Below are 19700 nucleotides of genomic sequence, written 5' to 3'. Positions count from 1 at the left end.
TTACTTCCTGGATCTGGGTGTACCCACTTTGGCAAGAAAGCTGGTCTGGCATGGAGGTCCCATGAGGCTTCCATGGGTCACTGGGAGGGAACGTGGGCGTGGCTGGGCTGGGGTCCTGGAGAAACCAGAGCAGAGGCAATGCCGGGAAACCACAATGAGGAAATACTGAAAAGGCCAGATGCTGAGTTAAAAAGGAAAACTTCCTCCCGGAGCGATTTGGAGGCAGAGGTGTGGCTCTCTTCACTGGGTGAGCCACACAGCCTCAGTCACATCTGATCTGGGGCAACTCATAGTCCTCCTTTTGGAGTTTTGCATAATCAGTATTGAGAGCTCATTCTGTATCTGACAAAGTTGTAAGAGATTTGCTTGATTAATATTTTCATCCTCACAACACCTCTCTAGGGGCCATTAATCTTTATTTCTTATGTAAGAAAACAAGCCCTGAGAGGTGACAAATCTTACCCCAAATCATGTAGCTACTAAGAAATTTAGCTAAGTTAAAAGCCAGGTCTGTCTATCTTTCTTCTTCCTTCCTTCCTTCCTTCCTTCCTTCCTTCCTTCCTTCCTTCCTTCCTGCTTGCTTCCTTCCTTCCTTCTTTCTCTCTTTCTTTCTTTTCTTTTTAACATTTTTTATTGATTTATAATCATTTTACAATGTTGTGTCAAATTCCAGTGCACAGCACAATTTTTCAGTTTTATATGAACATATAAATATTCATTGCCACATTTTTTTCTTGGTGAGATACTATAAGATCTTGTATATATTGCCCTGTGCTACACAGTATAGTCTTGTTTATCTGTTCTACAATTTTGAAATCCCGTCTATCCCTTACCACCCTCCGCCCCCTTGGCAACCACAAGTTTGTACTCTATGTCTATGAGTCTATTTCTGTTTTGTATTTGTGCTTTTTGTTTTTGTTTTTTAGATTCCACATAACAGCGATCTCATATGGCATTTTTCTTTCTCTTTCTGGCTTACTTCACTAAGAGTGACATTCTCCAGGAGCATCCATGTGGCTGCAAATGCCATTATGTTGTCAGTTTTTATCTTTCTTTCTTTTTCAATTGAAGCATAGTCAGTTACAGTGTGTCAGTTTCTGGTGTCCAGCACAATGTCCCAGTCATGTCCCAGTGTAATTCTTAACGAAGCCCCTTTCACTTTAAGTATCTTGGCCATCTCACAGCTCTAGGGAAATTATTTACACATGGAAAAGCAGAGGAGAAACAGGTCTACCTTTCTGCAGGAGCCATGACACAGGAAAGCTCAGGGATGCACTATCACCAGGAAGAAATCTAATCTCTGACAGCAGTGCGGCAACTCAAACGCAGAAAGGCAGAAGATACTAGAACGGGATGAGGAGGTTGGGACAATGGCGGCAAGGCCCTGGAGGTCATCGGTGTGTTGGGAGAAACAGTATCCCCACATCTTTCTCCAGATCTTGGAGACAAGTAAACATGTGATGGAAAGTAAAAATGTCACAAGAAGACTACCTGGATTAGAAATGACTGGATCACCAAGAATGAAGTTTACTGATATTATGTGGGAGGAAACTTCATTTCATAAAAAGGCAGAAGAAGAGATAAGTCCTTGTAATAAATATGTTCTAAATGAAAGGGAGCCCTGTCAGATTATGGCTGAGTTCACAGGAGAAGCCCACGGGGACTCTCAGAAACTCTTGCCAGGATGAAGAGAGGGGATCTTTTCAGTCAGTTGCACACCAGCTCTGTGCACTGAAATATGGAGTCAGATTTCTATTAATGATGCTTTATTTGTACCACCCACACCCACAGTGCGGCCTGGGAAAACCTGAATTTGGGAAGATACCACTTTCCCCAATAACCCTACTGGGTTCTTCTACGAAATGGAAGACTTCATGAAAAACTGCTTGACAAACTATAAAACTCCTTATGAATGCAAGGAACCAATATTATGGTCATGGTGTTCCACTAAAGTCATTCCAATCACATCAGGGCAACTGAGAGGGTAAAATTTTATTTCACAAATTTAATCCTTCATGAGATCCAGTAATAGTGTCTTTGGTAAAAGTTATATAAACAACCCTCATTCTTCATTCAAATCAGCAGGATATATAGCTTCACTGAGACACAAGCCATGACCAGGAAGGGCTGAGCTTTCTTTCTGGTTCTTTCTTTTATGGAATTTCTATGTCCGCTTCTTCCCATCTGGATCCAAAATATCTTGATTCAATGCCGTGAACATACCTGAAAATCCAGAGATCTAGACTTCAAATGAAAGTCCCACCACCCTCATTTCTTAACTGAAGCATCATTAGCAAGTATATGAAGTAGGGTTTTCTTTATTATTTTTGTAAAGGTGTCTTAATTACGCTACATGGCCACAGCAAAACCCCTCAAGTTCCCCAGACTGTGTTCCATGTGGCTGCTGGGAGAGGGGCCTGGTCCTCTCTGGCCCAACACTTAGGTCATTGCATGGATGCGCTGGGGGCAGCTGGACACCCCTGCGGGGAAAGCCCAGCCGCAGATTCTTCCTTCCTATTGTAGACTAAGACTGGACTGCTAACCCCGCTTTTAACCTGGTTTGTACTTTTGAAAATCGGACATGATTCTGGCAACTCTGCCTTCCCTCATTGAATGAGAGCTGGAATGGAGGGAGGAGAGCCACCTCCGACTCCAGACCAACCGTAAGACAGTACAGTGAACCCGAAGTCAGTGGTGTAGGCCTTCCCCACGTCCTGGGTGATAATGAGAGGACAGCCTCCATCGGAGCAGGAGGCGATGAACCAGCCCGGGAAGGCCACAGACTCGAAGGTCGAGGTCCTGCCGCTCCGGTCGTGGTAGAAGAGAAAGGGTTTCACGGGCTGGGGCTGGCGGTACAGCTCCATTATGTTCTGTTCCTGGAAGGCAAGGAGGAGGCCCCAGGAGAAGCATAACTGTCCGAACTGCTCCACATTCTTTATACGCTAATAGTTCCTGTCCGAGACGGCCTTCTCCATTCATTAAAGCAGGCCTGGGCACCTCCATGTCATATGGCACCATTAAAAATTATAAGCCCCAACCAGTTTATAGGTGTTAAGCTTAGGGTTGAAATCTTAGACCACAAATGTCAGTGGCTCTTAATGTGAGGCTTTGAAGGACAACAGTGTTGACATAAAAATTTTGCAGAATCCAAAGCATAGGTTTAGCCATTAGACCAAGGAAACCAAGGAATATTTATATAACAGTTATCATAAATTTTGAATTAAAACAGAGTTGTTCCATGTCAGGTGTCTCCAACCTCAGAACCACTGGCATTCTGAGCCGGGTAATTCTTTGTTGTCAGAGGCTGTCTTGCGTTCGGTGGGAGGTTTAGCAGCGCCCCTGGCCTCTGTCCACCGGACATCAGTAGCCTATCCCCCAATCTCCAGCAGTGGCAACTGAAAGTGTCTCCAGACACTGGCAAATTTCTAAGGGAGCAAAATTACCCTTGGTTGAAAACCACTGTTTTATATCTTGGTCATCAAATTGAGTGTCTGCCTACGCTTGTTGGCTGAAAAATGTCAAGAGATTTCCTAAACCACACAGAGGGCTGATTTGTGATCTCCCTATAATTTAAAATGTTTTTAAGTAATGGAGAACAGTAATTATTAACATGTTTGTTACAGAAAATTGTGTTTGTTCACTTACAGTTGAAAACTATCCTTTGTCAAAAAGATGTCTTTTTTTTGACATATCGTTGATTTACAACGTTGTGTTAAGTTTCTGGCGTACAGCATGGTGATTCAGTTACATACATATATTCTTTTTCATATTCCTGTTCATTATAAGTTTTTACAAGTTATTGAATAAAGTTCCCTGTGCTATACTTTGTTGTTTACCTATTCTGTATATAGTAGTTTGTATCTGCTAATTCCAAACTCCCAATTTATCCCTCCCTGCCCAAAGAAGATGTTCTAACATGCTCATCTGTCTTGTGATAACTGACTGCTGAAAACGTCATTGCTGATTTCAGCCTCACATACACAGCTGGCCCCCCATATCAGCAGATTCCACAGCCCTGGAATCAACCAATTGTAGAACAAAAATATTTGGGGGAAAAAAAATTCCAGAAACTTCCAAAAAGCAAAACTTGAATTTGCTGTGTGCTGGCAACTATTTACATAGCATTTACATTGTATTAAGTATTATAAGCAATCTAGAGACAATTTCAAGTATATAGCAGGGTGTGCATAGGTTATGTGGTTTTATTGGTATATAAGAAACTTGAGTATCCACTTTAGTATCCATGGGGACGTGGAGGGGTCCTGCAACAAATCCCCCACGGATACCAAGGGACAACTCTGTGTGTCTGTGCGCACACACATACGTATTCTACTATATGTTTTGTATGTATCTACATATATTATATTGGAATTAGGAATAAATCTAAAAGACTTCCTCTTTGAGGAATTATTTTTTTTTAAGTAAAGTAAGTTATTTTAGCAGATTAGTTTCAAAATACTCCTGTGATTTTTTCTTACTCCTGTATAAAACATGCAACTCCCAAAGAACCAAAAATAAATATATGTAAGGATAATAAATAAATTGTCCTTTAAAAGATTCTAAAAAGCTAGTTTCCATCAGATGTGAAATAAATGAGCCCTTCCCTCCTAGCTGGGCATCGACAAGACCCTTATCTTCCATACTCACCTTAAGCTGCAGCATGGGCTGCCCCTGGACCTCGGTGCAAAATAGGCAGAGCTCGGGCTCCTTCACTCCCAGGTAGATGGGATTCCCTCTGTCTTTCTCAAGAGTCTCCGTGTGTTGGCAGGAGATTAAGGTAACAGTGACTGGAAATGCAACATGGAAAACGGCTTTCAGGGGCCGCTTCCAAGATGGTACCACTGAACCAGGGTTATAAGGGACATAGAGGTTGGAATCTGCTAACAGACACCCCTAGAGTGGGCACCCTGCCTCCTATGACCTAACCCAGACACCCATCCCCGTCTCTGAGAACTCCTTCCTTTAGAAAAGTCAGCCTTTCATGGATTCAAACATTGATCTGCCTTTAGAATCCCCCTTGTTTGTCCTAGTCTCACTCCTTGAGGGGAACACAGAAAAAGTCTTCTGCTGTTTTCCTCAGGCCAACCATTCATTCTCCCTTAATTCCCCACTCTTGCCTCTCACTTTTCATGACCATGGTCACAGAACAACCCCATGATCACCCTCCAGCTCATTATTGCCTGTGAGACAAGCCCAGGAGACAAGCCTGTTAACAGTGAACTAAAAAGCTGAGCACACAGCACACAAGAGTCCCCTGGCCAAAGGGACTGCCTATGACAGACCTTGGCCACTCACCTGGAACCAGGTGGTCCTTCCTTGGGACTGCTTTGAGGATCCCGCCTTGAAGGACCCACACCTGATGATTGACATCCTGAATCTGCCACAAAACAGGATATGGACTGGATAACACTGCAAAGAAAGTCAAAATGCATGTGTCAGGATGAGGGATAGAGTACCCACCCCCCATCCAATTTTTTGCCCTTCCAGGTGGAGCCTGACCTGAATCCCTACCTTTATCATTCATCCTGCGTGATGAGGTCTCAAAACTGCCAAGATGTGAGGACCTTTATGCACAGGCTGATCCCACGAGAGGACCTGAGTCAGTCCCAAGCCACAGTTTGACCCTGAGCCAGAAGAAGAGCTGGTGACCAGCCCAGCAGTGAGGCTGGTCAGAATCTACACTCCCGGAACTCACCCTCCTCTCTCACCTGCTCACCTTCTTGGATGTGGCCTCCCTTCCAGCAGAGGCAGCTGTACCTATGAATCTCGCTCAGGCTTATATCCAGAGCCTTGAGAAGACAGGAATGCCAAGGCCAGAAGCCCAGAAAAAGAAGAGATCAAAGATCAGCAGATTTTCCAGCTACAGAGGACCCTGTACCCTACCAGTGTGGACTACGGCTTCCTCTGCTCTCAGATGCTCTGATGGACTCCGGCAGGGCGCAAGCCTTCAATGCAGATACCCACCCTCCCTGGGTATTTGTTGGCTCCTGGTGCCAGAGGAGTCAGTGAGGCTTTATGTAAAGGAATGTAAACAAGGACATGACGGGCGAGCTGTCCCAGCACTCTGAGAAAGGAGGGCATGCTAAGCCTTTAAGAGCAGCCACCAGGAAATGTAGTCATCAACACTGAGTTTGAGGAAAGAAGCACAGTGGGGCGGCCCCATGACTAATGACTTTGATGCCACAAAATGACACACTGTAATTTTATTCCTCAGAGCGGAAACCCCCAGTAGGTGCAAGGTAGACTGAGGAAGGGATGGGTCTCCTAAAATCCGTGTAGTTTCTAACCAGTCCTGGTCCAGTTGTCACATCCCCTGCCAGTCAGGAAACAGACCAAAAAAAGGAGGGGGGTAACTCAGTGGCAGAGTGCATGCTTAGCATGCACAGGGTCCTAGGTTCAATCCCCAGTCCCTCCATTTAAAAAGAAAAATATACTAAAAAAAAAAATTCTGGTATAAGCTCCTCTAACTTCTCAGAGCCAGTGAGTATGCTACATCTTCACTCAAAGGAGCCTCAAGGGCAAGGCCAGCTCCGGCGCACCCTGCCCCTCATGAACTCTAGGTTGGTGGGGAAGCCTGGCTCCCAGCTGCTCCAGTGCCCTGAGCTAGCGGACGTGCACACAGATGTCCACGAAGGGAGACTGACCCATCCCTTTAGGCCATCTGAGTTTACTCTCCCCATGGTGGTTTCCAGCACCTGTCAGCTCCACACCTCAAGGGTTTGCGTCTCAAGAGCAACCTCAGCCAACTGGGGCGAAGGGATTGGTGGATAAATGTCCCACCATCTTTAGCCTCTGGGCTGAGACAATGCTAAGGTTTCTTGTAGGGTTCCTAGCTACCTCACTAGCCTATCTGGCCTCATAAAGACACCCTCACGTTCGCAACCTATACCCGTCCAAGGGATTCTCGCTTCACGGTGGGATATAAAAGGCCCTTACAGCCTCGTCTGGGTAGCGCCACAGCTGTCCCCTCAGGAGTATGGAATCATGAAGCACCCACACGTCCATGTGCAGCAGGTCTCTTTGAGTCACAACTGGGATGCAGAACCAAGCTGAGTCTGCAAGGACGTGCTGCCCCATGTACCCCTTAGCGTAAGCTGATTTCCACACTCTAAGAAAAAAGTCCAGAGCTTATGACATCACCCGCAGGCTCCTTAGACAGGACTGGACCCACTTGGATATCTTAAGGGGAGGGGCTCAGTGTCCTGCCATGAGGTACAAAGCAGCACACATCCAGGACACGTTGGTGTAAATGCTGCGTATACTAATGGAAACTCATTCATGACCACAGCTGTTAAGATATTGGTCCTTTCAGGTTCCTTATTTTATCCTTTAAATACATGGAGCTCTATATGGCTAGGAATTTAGCCCACAGTGCCATTAGTGGAGGTGATGGGGCTTTGGTGACACCAGATAACCCAAGACCTTCACCTATCTCTCCTTAGTATAGAGGTGACATCCTTTACAGCCAAGGGTGTGGATGCTCCTGAGAAGGGACATTGAGTGAAATGATGAAGGGAACGTCTCTCTGCAAGAAAAGAACTCCATAGGGATTTAGAGATACAGTCTCCCTTCTCATGTCAGCTGCCAGAACTGAATCTGCCTTGGGGTTTAATTCCTTTGTCCAGCCATATCTACCCTTCACTACTCAAGTCAAGGTCGAGTATAGTCACCTCAGCCCCACGAATCCTTCCCAACCCCCAGAGCATGATTCCCACCATTCAACTTGGCTCTCGTTCACACGTTGCCACGCCGTTACGTGGCACTGTCCTTGTTCTGTACATCCTTGATGTTCACAGCGTGATGCGTGGAGCAGTGGCACTGGTATCGCCCAGAAGTGTGTTAGAAATACAGAATCTCAGGCTCAACCCCAGACTGACAGAACCAGGGTCTGAAATGAAGGGGCATTAAACCCACTCTTTGTTCTGTGCTGATATGGAACACACCCACGCCAGTCGTCACATCAGCGCACAGGAAAAGAAGTCAGGATTCAGGGTCTGCTCGTGACTGGGGAGGGGACAAGAAAACCAGGTCTAGCCCCACCTTCACCTTTTCTCAGTCTCTGAGGCCCATGCGGTAGGCTGTCTCAGCACTGAAGAAAGGGGATGCGATGAGAGTAGTAAAGAAAAGAAGTCATTCCTGGAGGAGGGAAGGTGGAGCTCTGTGGTAGAGCACATGCTTAGCATGCCTGAGGTCCTGGGTTCAATCCCCAGTCCCTCAAATACATTAGTAGATAAACCTAATTATCTCCCCTTAAAAAAAAAAGAAGTTATTCCTGGAAGGCTGGGGCCACAGATAGACCCTCACAAGGATTTTCACTTTGAGCACTTACACTTTAATTGAGCCAGGAACTCTCAAATTGTTTTTGGTTCAATACAGGCCAAACACTATCTACCAAAGCAAAGAGAAAGCCTCTTTAAAAGGAAGGCAGAGACATTCAAATAATTTTACAAAGACAAGTCATAAGTAGTTAACAATTACCAGGCATACAGGCAAACAAGATCACAAAACAAAGAAGGAAGAAGGAGGAGGAGGAGGAGGGGAAGGGGAAGGAGAAGGAGGGGAGGAGGGGGAGGAGAAAGAAACAAAACCACACAGACATCAGATTTTGTAAGTATTATACACAAAGCATAAAACAACTGTCCTAAACATGTTCAGGAAACAAGTGACAAAAATAAGAATCATTTTCTAGACTGGCAAACTATGAAAAGTGGCAAATTTGGAAGAGCCAAACAGCATTTCTAGAACTATAAAATACAATAAAAAAAAGGTAAAATAAACCAATATTTATATTTGGTAACAGACAGCACATTGCAGAAGAATTAGAGTGACATCAGCAAGGTGGTGGTTTAGGAATTTCTAGCACTATTCCCCTCCCAGAAACATCAATTTGAACAACCATCTATGCACAAAAATACCTTTATCAGAGCTAAGTCTTTCATGTAAGCGGTTACATCTGGGTGGAGTACAGAAACAAGAAAAGATGCATTGAAGAAAGTGAGAAAGACAGTTTCATATTACTCTCATTACCCCTCCCCCAGGACAGGGCAGCCCAGTCCGGAAAGAGACATCCAACCTTCGGGAGAAGGAGGTGAAGTAAGGACCTCAGATTTCACAGCTGGCTCCACCATCAGCCCACCCCAGCACCAGGCAGACTCCCGTGAACCCAGGCTCCAGGTAGCCTCCTGAGCCTCCCCAGCACCAGGCTGACTGTCATGGCCCCAGGCTTCCAGCACTGGGATGGCTTCCGCAGAGCTAGGCTCCAAATGAGCTTCCATGAAATGAGACTCTTGGTTGCCCCAATGCCAGGCTGGTACCATTGGACCCAGGCTCCAGGCAGGTTCCTATGGACCCAGGCTCCCAATGCGTGCCAGAACCAGGCAGGCCTCCACGGCCTTAAGCGTTAGGCAGGCTGCCCTGGACCTGGGCTCCTGGCAGGCCTCTATGGTTGCGGGCTCCCAGTCCAGGATTTGGCTGTCCCCACAGCCCCAGCCTTCAAACTGATTCCTATGACCCCAGCCTCCAAACTGGTCCCCATGGATCCAACCTCCATGTTAGCCCCAGTGGCTCCTGTGACTTCGGGCTACAGGATGACTCCCTCAGCCCCAAGTATCAGGCTCATCTGGTGCCAGGCTGGCCCAGGTAGCCCAGCTTCCAGGCCAGCTCTATGGGCCCAGAAGCTAGGAGTTCCCCAGTGGCTCCCAGCACCTGACTGGCCCGCACAGACCCAGGATCCAGGCCTATCCACCGAGACCCAGGGCCCCGTCTCACCACCACAGACTCGGGCACCAGGTCAACCCCAGGGAACTCAGGCAAAAAGGCGGATGCTATGGATCCAAGCACCAGACCTGGCTACCTGCTGACCCAGGAGCCAACCTGCGTGTCCAAGGACTCCAGCATATCCTGTGGGCACAACAAATCAACAACTTTACGTGCAACAGTATCTTCTGAAAAAGACATGAAAACTAGCTGAGCAGTGCATCCATGACAAAGGACAAAAGGGCCACACTGAGAAGGACAGAAGCAGACACTTGTTCTCACCAAGAACCCCATATGTCAACCCATAAGCTCTCTCGTTTGAGAGAGATCTCAAAAGAATACACATATTTTTTAATTTAATAAAAAATAAATAAAATTTTTAAAGATTTTTTTTTTAATTTTAAACAAATATAAAGTTTCCCCTAAGGAGTGAAGGGTTTGTGCTCCACATCAGGCCCCCCAAATCCTTGGGACCTTTGCCAGAGCAACAAGCCCACAAAACTTCTACCTTTGAAAACCAATGGGGTTTTTAATCCAGGAGAACCACAGAGCTGTAGGGAAATGAGAATCTGCTCTTAAAGGGCTCAGGCATTGACTCACTCGCCCTGGGACCTGACAAAGGAGTGGCAGGTTGAAGGGCACATATGGACCGTGTGTGGAAGAGAGCCACTTGCTAGTCTTGGGGTGACTTCTGAGGGGCAGGAACCTGCTAAGACTCTCTCTGGGGTTGGAGGCCCTGGCTGGCATCGTCTCTGAGTTCTTTCTCCCTTCCTGGTGTCAGCTGGTGGGTACCATTTTGGCACTCATCCCTAATCTGCTAGAGCCAGTGGGCACACCCTACTCCACCATGCAACAGCTGTAGCCCTCCTACAGCTGGCAATCACACCCAGCCCACACAGGAATATCCCTTTAGTGCCTGGCTTTGGTGGCCAGGGAGACAGTGTAACTGGGCCCCATGAGTCATCTCTATACAAGGCCATTCCTGCAAGACTGGAAGAGGTAACTCTGTCACCCAACACACAGAAACAAACACAGAGAGCCAAGAAAAATGAGGAGACAAGGGAATATGTTCCAAATGATAGAATAAGATAAAACATCAGAAAAAGACCTTAACGAAACAGAGATAAGTAATCTACCTAATAAAGAGTTCAAAGTAATGGCCATAAAGATGCTTAAGAAAGTTGAGAGAAGAATAGATGAACATAGTAAGAACTTCAACAAAGAGATAGAAAATATAAGAAAACACGAAACAGAGCTGAAGAATGCAATAGCTGAACTGAAAAAGTACACTAGAGGTGGCTAAACAGCAAATTAGGTGAGGTAGAAGATTAGAGCAGCAACCTGGAAGACAGGGCACAGGAAATAACTTAAGCAGAGCAGCAAAAAGAAAATAGAATTTTAAAAAGTAAATAAAGCTTAAGAGACCTAAGGGGCAACAAGTGGAAAAACATCCACATTGTAGTGGTCCCAGAAGAAGAAAGAAAGGGGCAGAAAACTTATTTGAAGAAATAAAGGCTGAAAACCTCTAACCTGGGGAAGGAAATAGACATGCAGGTCAAGGAAGCACAAAGAGTTCCAAATAAGTTGAACCCAAAGAGATCCACACCGAGACATGTTGTACTTAAAATGTCAAAAGTTAAGAAGATAATCTTAAAAACAGCAAGAGAAAAATGACTTGTCACATGAAAGGAAACTCCCATAAGACTATCAGCTGACTTTTCAGCAGAAATGTTACAGGCCAGAAGGGAGTGGCATGATATATTCAAAGTGTTGAAAAGAAAAGAAAAAGAAAAAAAAAAAACTTCCAACCAAGAGTACTTACCTGGCAATATTATCATTCAAAATTAAAGGAAAGATTAAAAGATTTACAGATAAGCAAAAGAAGTTTATCACCACTAAAATGGTCCTACCAGAAATGCTGAAGGGACTCCCTTAAGCAGAAAAGGAAAGTTACTGACTAGAACAAGAAAATATATGATGATAACAATCTCACTAGTAAAGGTAAATATATAGTAAATGTAGATTAACCACTATTTGTGAGTATAACCTATTAAAAAGCTACTATGAAGGTTAAAAGATAAAAGTCAAGTAGCAAAAATTAACTATGACTACAATAATCAGTTAAGGGACACACAAACTAAAATATATAAAATATGACATCAAAAACATAACATGGCACCCCAATGTTCATAGCAGCACTATTTACAATAGCCAAAACATGGAAACAACCTAAATGTCCATCAACAGGTGACTGGATAAAGAAGATGTGGTATATTTATACAATGGAATACTACTCAGCCATAAAAACCGACAACATAATGCCATTTGCAGCAACATGGATGCTCCTAGAGAATGTCATTCTAAGTGAAGTAAGCCAGAAAGAGAAAGAAAAATACCATATGAGATCGCTCATATGTGGAATCTAAAAAACAAAAACAAACAAACAAACAAAAACAAAGCATAAATACAGGACAGAAATGGACTCATGGACAGAGAATACAGACTTGTGGTTACTGGGGTGGGGGGCGGGGTAGAGGGTGGGAAGGGATAGACTGGGATTTCAAAATTGTAGAACAGATAAACAAGATTACACTGTATAGCACAGGGAAATATACACAAAATGTTATGATAAATCACAGAGAAAAAAATGTGACAATGAGTGTGTATATGTCCATGTATGACTGAAAAATTGTACTGAACACTGGAATTTGACACAACACTGTAAAATGATTATGAATCAATAAAAATGTTAAAAAAAAAACATAACATGGAGTAAGGGATACAAATGTAGAGTTTTTAGAATGTGTTCAAACTTAAGTTGCTATATATATGTGTCTGTGAACTTTATGGTTACTATAAAGCAAAAACCTACAATAAATACACAAAAAACAATAAGAAATCTAAACGTTACACTAAAGAAAGTCCCCAAACCACAAGGAAAGAAAGCAAGAGAAGAAAAAAAAAGGGCAGAGAGGAACTACAAAAACCATCAGAGAACAATTGACAATATGGCAGTAAATACATACCTGTCAATGATTACTTTAAATATAAATGGGCTAAAATCTTCAATCAAAAGACATAGACTGGCTTAATGGATAAAAGTCATGAAACACGACTATATGTTGTCTACAAAAGACTCACTTCAGAGCTAAGGACACACACAGACTGAAAGTGAAGAGATGGAAAAAGATATTCTATGCAAATAGAAGCAAAAGACAGCTGGGGTAGCTATACTCACATCAGACAAGATAGACCTCAGAACAAAGACTGTAATGCAAGATTAAAGAAGGGCATTGCATAACAATAAAGGAGTCAGTCTAGTGACAAGATACAACATTTGTAAATATTTATGCAGCACAGGAGCACCTAACTATGTAAAACAAATATTAAGAGATCTGAAGGGAGAAATTAACAGCAACACGGTAACAGTAGAGGACTTTGATACCCCACTTACACTAATGAATAGATTGTCCAGACGCAAATTCAGTAAGGAAATAACAGCCTTAAACAACACATTAGACCACATAGAATTAATAGATATATACAAAGCATTCCATCCAAAGGCATCAGAATACGCATTCTTCTCAAGTGCACGTGGAACATTCTCCAGAACAGATAGTAATTTAGCCACAAAACAAGCCCTAATAAATTTAAGAAGACTGAAATTGTATAAGCATCTTTTCCTACCACAATGGTATGAAACTAGAAGTCAATTACAGGCAGGAAACTGGAAAACCCATGCAGGAAGTATGTGAAGGTTAAACAAGATACTACTGAACAGTCAAGGTTCAATGGTAAAATCAAAACATAATTTGAGACAAATTAAGATGGAGATATAACAATCCAAAAATCTGTCGAATGCAATATACGCAGTTTTCAGAGGAAAGTTATTAGCAATATAGTCCTACCTCAAGAAGCAAGAAAATTCTCAAATAAGTGATCTAACTTCATACTGTCGACTGAAATAAATGCTCAGCCTAAAAGTTGAAAGTTATGTTTTACTTGGCGGGAGGACTTCAGCCAGAATGACGGCCTCTCAGATGGCCCTGAGGGACTGCTCTGAAGAGGTAGGGGAGGAGCTAGGACATACAGGAGCTTTACAACAAAGACCAGGTACTTGGAACAATAAAAGATGACTTGTTATCTAAAGAAAACCAGGCATCTCAAGTTAAAGAATTTAGTGCTTGTCTGTGTATGGGAGGAAGCAAACATTTGGGCTCACTGAATTCATTCCTTTGACAAGCACTGAGCTATCTAGGGCCAGTGACCTGTCCTTTCTTGTTCTGAGTCCCCTCAGAGGGCACCATTGCGAGTGGCTGCAGAGGCCGGGCTGCGGGCTGGTCTACACTAGGGGGCGGTGGCAGCCGCAGGTGACTTGATGGTTTCAGCATTCTTTGTGTACTGATGTGGTCTGCAGTCTTTTTCGTTCACACTACCTAAATGAACTGGAAAAGAACAAGGCCCAAAGTTAGCAGAAGGAAGGAAATAGCAAAGATCAAGGTGGATATGAATGAAATAGAGACTCAAAAGACAATAAGAAAGATCAATGAATCTAAGAGCTGGTTCCTTGGAAAGATAGACAAAATGGACAAACCTTTAGCAAGACTCAATTCTCAGCAAGAAAAAAAGGGGAAGGGCTTAAATAAATAAAACCAAATGAAAGAGGAGACAAGATACTACAGAAATACAAAGACTCGTAAGTGTGGTGGCCTCAGAGGTGTGCCTCTCGGGTCCCCGAGAGGCTGCCGCCACCGCAGATCCACGGCAGTCTTCTTGCCAAGGCTGCTCTCTCCCTGGGCTGCTCCCAGCCAATGGCTGAGAGCAGCAGGGGGATCGGAGCCCAGCCTTTCCTTGGGGCAGGGAAGCCTCCACAGGTCAGCACTGCTCTGGGGTTCCTCCTCAGTCTGGCCAAGACGCCGTGAGCGTTTTCACAGACGCCCCCCAACAGTCCGAGGCTCCCCCTGCTCACTCTTTCTTCCCTCTTTCCTATCATTGCTGTCAGTCTTGCATTATGACCTCAAGGCTCTGCCGGCCTACTCCTGACCCCTCCCCCCGGGTATCTCTCAGGTGCATTTCTCCAAGTAAACTTATTGCACGTCTCACTTCACTTTGGCGGCGACTCGTCAGAGCACCCAGATTGACTGACGTAACCATGAGTGAAGCTCAGGAACCGGAGGCAAGTTGTAAGAGAATAGAAGTGGTGTAATTTCACTTACGTAAAGTTTAAAAGCATAGAAAACTAATTAACATCTATTTTAGGCACGTATTTGTACGTGGTAAAACTATAACAAAATGCAAGAGAATAACAATCATCAAATTTAGGTTGACAGTTGCATCCGAGGGAAGGAAGGGAAGGGGACAGGATGGAAAGTGAACACACAGGCAGTCCTAAAGGTCTGCTGTTTCTTTAGCTGAGTGATGAGTTCCTGTGGATCCCTTTCATTTATATCTTGGATATATTTGTTATAAATATTTGTAGTCAATATTTATTTTGAAAATAGAAAGTGGGTCCCAGAGATTTCCTGAATTTCCTGAAAAGAATGGGAACAATATAACAAAATCTATCAGGTACTGTTTACCATCATTTCATTCCTTCATTAAATCCTCATAACAATTTCTTAAAAGTCATATAGAACAATTATTTTTAAAAGCCATGTGTAAAATAAATAAAATAAAATATTAATTACAAGGTAGAAATAAACCAGTAAAAGAAAAAAAGATAAAAAATAAATTCAGTCATATGGAAAAGGCAGTCGTTCTTTATCTAAATTTTACAAAGAGGAAAAAATCATTTATGAAAGTTGTAAGTATAAATATCCAGATATTGCAGTCCCTCCAAATATGGCCCCATGAAGAATGAGATCATTTAGTCTCATCTCTCGTCATAGACTTGGGCAATAATCTAGGCAACTTCAGGGCAAGTTCCTGCCAGCAGAGAGATGGTGCATCTTCCCAGCGGGAGAAAAAGAAGGGCTGTGGCCTCCAGGCCCGCTGGAAAAATTAACAATCGCAATTTGCTTAAAACAGAAGGAGTGCTACTGACAAAGGTAAGTGATTTTAAATTCAAATGTTAAAGGTTAGACAGCCAATGATGTACTGGAAAGCATCATTTTTAGAAGGCCATGAACACAACCTGAGTTTTCCACATTGAAAAATAAAATTGCTCACCAATCCTGTTAGCTCTGACCTTTCTCCTTCCAAAAACAAAAGTTTTGCTTCAATGTAGCCAGTGTATCTCCAGGCCTTACCAGCTCCTAGGAAGGGGTCCCACCAACAATGATGACCCAATTGTATGAGCTGACTTAACGCAACTGTGTGGGGAGGGCGTGGCTCACCACTATGATGCTGGTATGAGCTGGCCTTTCTGTCCTCCCCAACCCACCCGCACTCCGCCCTGATCCCTGCAGATAGCACATGCCTGTTCCCCTGCAGCCTGGGCATGCGATTTGGTTACCAACCCATAGGACCAAGAGAGATTCCAGAGTGACAAGGAAAAAAGCCAGTACGTGGAACCGTGCCTCCTGACAGTTCATGCACTCGGCTAAATATTGTTTTGCTTCTTCAAGACACAGCCCAGGCGATATGGAACTGTGTTGTGATCTCTAATGAGAAATACGTATCTGATCTTTGTCCCCATTTTCATCGCAGTGTTCCTAAAACCCTTGGAATTTCCAAAGTGCTGACAACAATAAAGATGTCTTTTGTCTGTTAATGAGGTGACTTTTGCTGGTTGCCAGGAAAACCAATCATTTGATTAGAGGGTTGAAACATTCAGTGCCACCCACTCCTGACCTCCAGGGAGGGAAGAGGGGCTAAAGGCTGAATCAATCGCCAATGGCCAGTGATTTGAGCAATCGTATCTAGGTAATGAAGCCTGTGTAAAAGCCAAAAAAAGATGGGGCTTGGAGAACTTCTGGGTTGGTGGAAATGGGGAGTTTTGCAGAGAGTGGCTCCCTCAGAGATCATGGGAGCCCTGTACTCTGCCCCCAGTTCTTGCCATGTGCCTCTCTTCCATCTTAGGCCCTGCTCTAAACCTAGTAAGTTGGAAATCTGAGGGAACTGGATTTAAGTACAAGGTCTAAGTGAGCCCAAACACCTGGGCCTTCAGTTTATACCCCCAGGTGCTTCTGCCGCTGCTTCAACTTTGGGAAACAGGTGCACAGTACAGTTCAGCACTTATGTCATTACCTCAGGATGTTTCGGTAGCCAGGAGTGCCCCACCCTGGGCGGATCATCTGCTGACACCCTGCTGGGTGAGACAGCCCCAGCGGTGGCAGTGAGGTGGCTCAGCTGTTGCTGTCTTGCTCTGCATCATTACTGCTGATCTCTTGGACAGCGTTTCATAATAACTCAACTCCCAAAAAGACCCAAAATTAAGAGTGTCATCATTTCCAGGTCAAAGAGTGAATGTCAGTGCCACCCTCGGTGAGTCACATCCACTCCGTGGACCTCCCTTTCCTCACCCATAAAATGAAAAGGCTGAAGGAGATGATGTCATTCAGAACTATCCAGTTCTTGGTGGGGGTGGGAGAGGGTGGAGCAAAAAAGATTATTCTTTTCTTTTTGGGGGGGAGAGGTAATTAGGTTTATTGATTTATTTATTTAATGGAGGTGCTGGGGATTGAACCCAGGACCTCGTGCATGCTAGGCATGCGCTCTGCTACTGAGCTATACCCTCCCCCTGCCCCACCGTTTTTTGCATTATGAATAATGCTGATATGAACATTCCTGAAAAGTCTTTAAGCAGACATATGCTTTCATTTCTTTTTAAAAAAAATTTTTTTTATTGAAGTGTAGTTCATTTACAATGCTAATTTCAGGTGTACAGCAAAGTGATTCAGTTATACATACACATACAAATATATTTTTTCCTTTTTTAACTTTTTTCGGGGAGGGGGTAATTAGGTTTTACTTATTTATTTCATTTTTTTTTTTAATGGAGGGACTGGGGATTGAACCCAGGACCTCGTGCATGCTACCACTGAGCTACACCCTCCCCCCGTGTGGCTTTTCAGTGTCACACGAGAACATCATCTAACAGACTCACCCAAGGGTCATCTCACTCTCTATAAACACAGCTTTGTTTGGCTTACTACTTACTGTTAACTCGTAGAAGATAAAGAGTGTATGATTTTTGTCCAAGAGATATGCAAATGACATCAGTCTGATAGAAAAGATAACGTATGAAGTTTGTCATTCAAGAGAGACAAGTAAAAGCGTCCTACTAGACACACGGAGGGAAACAGGAAAGGAGCTGCAGGACTTAGCGTTTGCCTCATGAAACAGAAAGCAGTTGGCTCAGAAACAGGACTGAGGCAGGAGAGTATTGCTTTTAACCACAGATTTGTATTATTTCAGTAAGAACTGAACTTTCTAAAGTCTAAGAAATAAAAATTAATGTATTGACATGAAGAATTATTATCAACCACTGTTCTCGAGGTCTTGGAGCAGCAACTTTAGTCCCCGTGCCCAGGAGCTCATGAGTCAAAGGCAGAGTCTTCAGGAAACAGCTTTTGTTTGCTCTTAAGCAGTCCTGGTGCCCGGAGATGTGGGCCCCAAAGCAGCTGGACAGGAAAACAGCCCAGTCAACTGTCTTCTCTGTAATTGTGATTTGGGGTGTCAAGATGCTTAATTCCCATAGATGTGAAAAGCAGGTATACACCACGCCATCACCCAAACATGAGAGTGCTCCTCCGCACAGGGGCCTTCCAGGATTTCACACACTGTTCCATGTTGTGTGTGGTAGTTCTCAAATGTGATGGGTAAGACAGGGGTCCATGGAAGTCTGTTCTCCCAGTTCCACAAACTGTGAGATTATTGGGTTTTCTTTTTGAGAACGCTCTCAATATGCTCTCAGAATCCTTCTGGACCGCCAGAATGACATCAGGACTCGTATTTGAACTTTTGTCTGTAAGCTCTCATCTGAGATAAATGACATTTCAGGGTGGCAGAGTGCCTACATGAACAAAGAATTCACAGTAGAGAAAGGAGATGGGGGAGCTGAATCATCCCGCAGCCTGGTAGGGTGGAGATACCGCAGCACTCAGAACCATCATCATGTCACAAGCAAATGTGTCATCAGATCCCAACTGTCAAATGTAACAATTGACAATGTGACAATTGACAATATAACAATATCAACCGGCAGATGTAACAACCTGTCACCATTTATTAGCAGTGGGTATAGTACTAAATATCCAATGCTAACTCTTCGAGTTGATATTCCAGAACTAATTAGCTTAGTGCCCACTTTAATGTTGGTTTTTGTAAAACTGCGTGCTCAAAAGATGCTTAATTGAAGAAGAAAACTTTTAAAAATTAAGACACACTGTATTAAATTGGTGCTTACTGATTGCTGACTAGCACGCCTAGTAGAGATTGTCCAAAAGTTAAAAAAAAAAAATTTGTTACTGGTGCAATTTTGCTGATCATATTTAAGCAAACATAATTTTCTACATTTGCAGCATGTGCCGAAATAAGACATCTATTATACACAGGACCAGATCTCAGCAACATCCTTCCACAGTTATACCCACAGTCAGTTATTTCATTTCATCAGAGTGTATCATCTGAAGCATGGCTGGGGGGAAAGCTAGGCTCTCTGTTCCAAGAAGACTCCACCTTACTGCAATTTTTAAAGGGAGTATGTGGCTAGTGAGCATGTCTAAGAGGAAAAGAAAGCCCGGCTATGAGACTATACAGAAAGTGCTCAAACAGTGCCCTTTTACGTGCATAACCCCCACCCCACCCTCTCAGCACTGGCCCTTCTCCCCAGAGCTAAGCCCCAGTCCCAGGCTCACCCACCGTGGTGTCCTCATTCAATGGCTTTCGCTAATTTCAGCTTACTCTTTGTTTCCTATTTTATTTTATATCTATTTTAGCTTTTTTTTTTAATTATTTAAACACATGGAATCTATATCTGGCTTTATGCTAACACATTGGAA

General features: G+C 43.8%; 1 protein-coding gene across 5 annotated transcripts; it reads right to left on the bottom strand.

Annotated features, from left to right (window-relative positions):
• Positions 1-2302: 2302 nt before the first annotated feature.
• On the bottom strand, positions 2303-16014 carry LOC102529844 (interleukin 36 alpha). 5 transcript variants are annotated; one of them, XM_072951482.1, is made up of 6 exons: positions 15925-16014; positions 5717-5789; positions 5512-5641; positions 5296-5409; positions 4648-4787; positions 2303-2876 (listed from the first exon to the last, which is right to left on the bottom strand). In XM_072951482.1, exons 3-6 carry the CDS (start codon positions 5522-5524, stop codon positions 2607-2609), a joined length of 537 nt encoding a protein of 178 aa, XP_072807583.1. In that variant the 5' UTR covers positions 5525-5641; positions 5717-5789; positions 15925-16014; the 3' UTR covers positions 2303-2606. The 5 variants fall into 5 exon arrangements, with proteins under 5 accessions (XP_072807583.1, XP_072807582.1, XP_031547937.2 ...); XM_072951481.1 differs by having other exon boundaries at positions 5512-5789; XM_031692077.2 differs by lacking the exon at positions 15925-16014 and having other exon boundaries at positions 5512-5624; positions 5709-6161.
• Between the last annotated feature and the right edge of the window lie 3686 nt (positions 16015-19700).

This window comes from Vicugna pacos, chromosome 28 (assembly GCF_048564905.1).
Source record: "Vicugna pacos chromosome 28, VicPac4, whole genome shotgun sequence".
NCBI classification, from domain to species: Eukaryota; Metazoa; Chordata; class Mammalia; order Artiodactyla; family Camelidae; genus Vicugna; species Vicugna pacos.
Note: the sequence above shows the minus strand (reverse complement) of the source record. Positions and strands in the feature narration are given on the sequence as shown.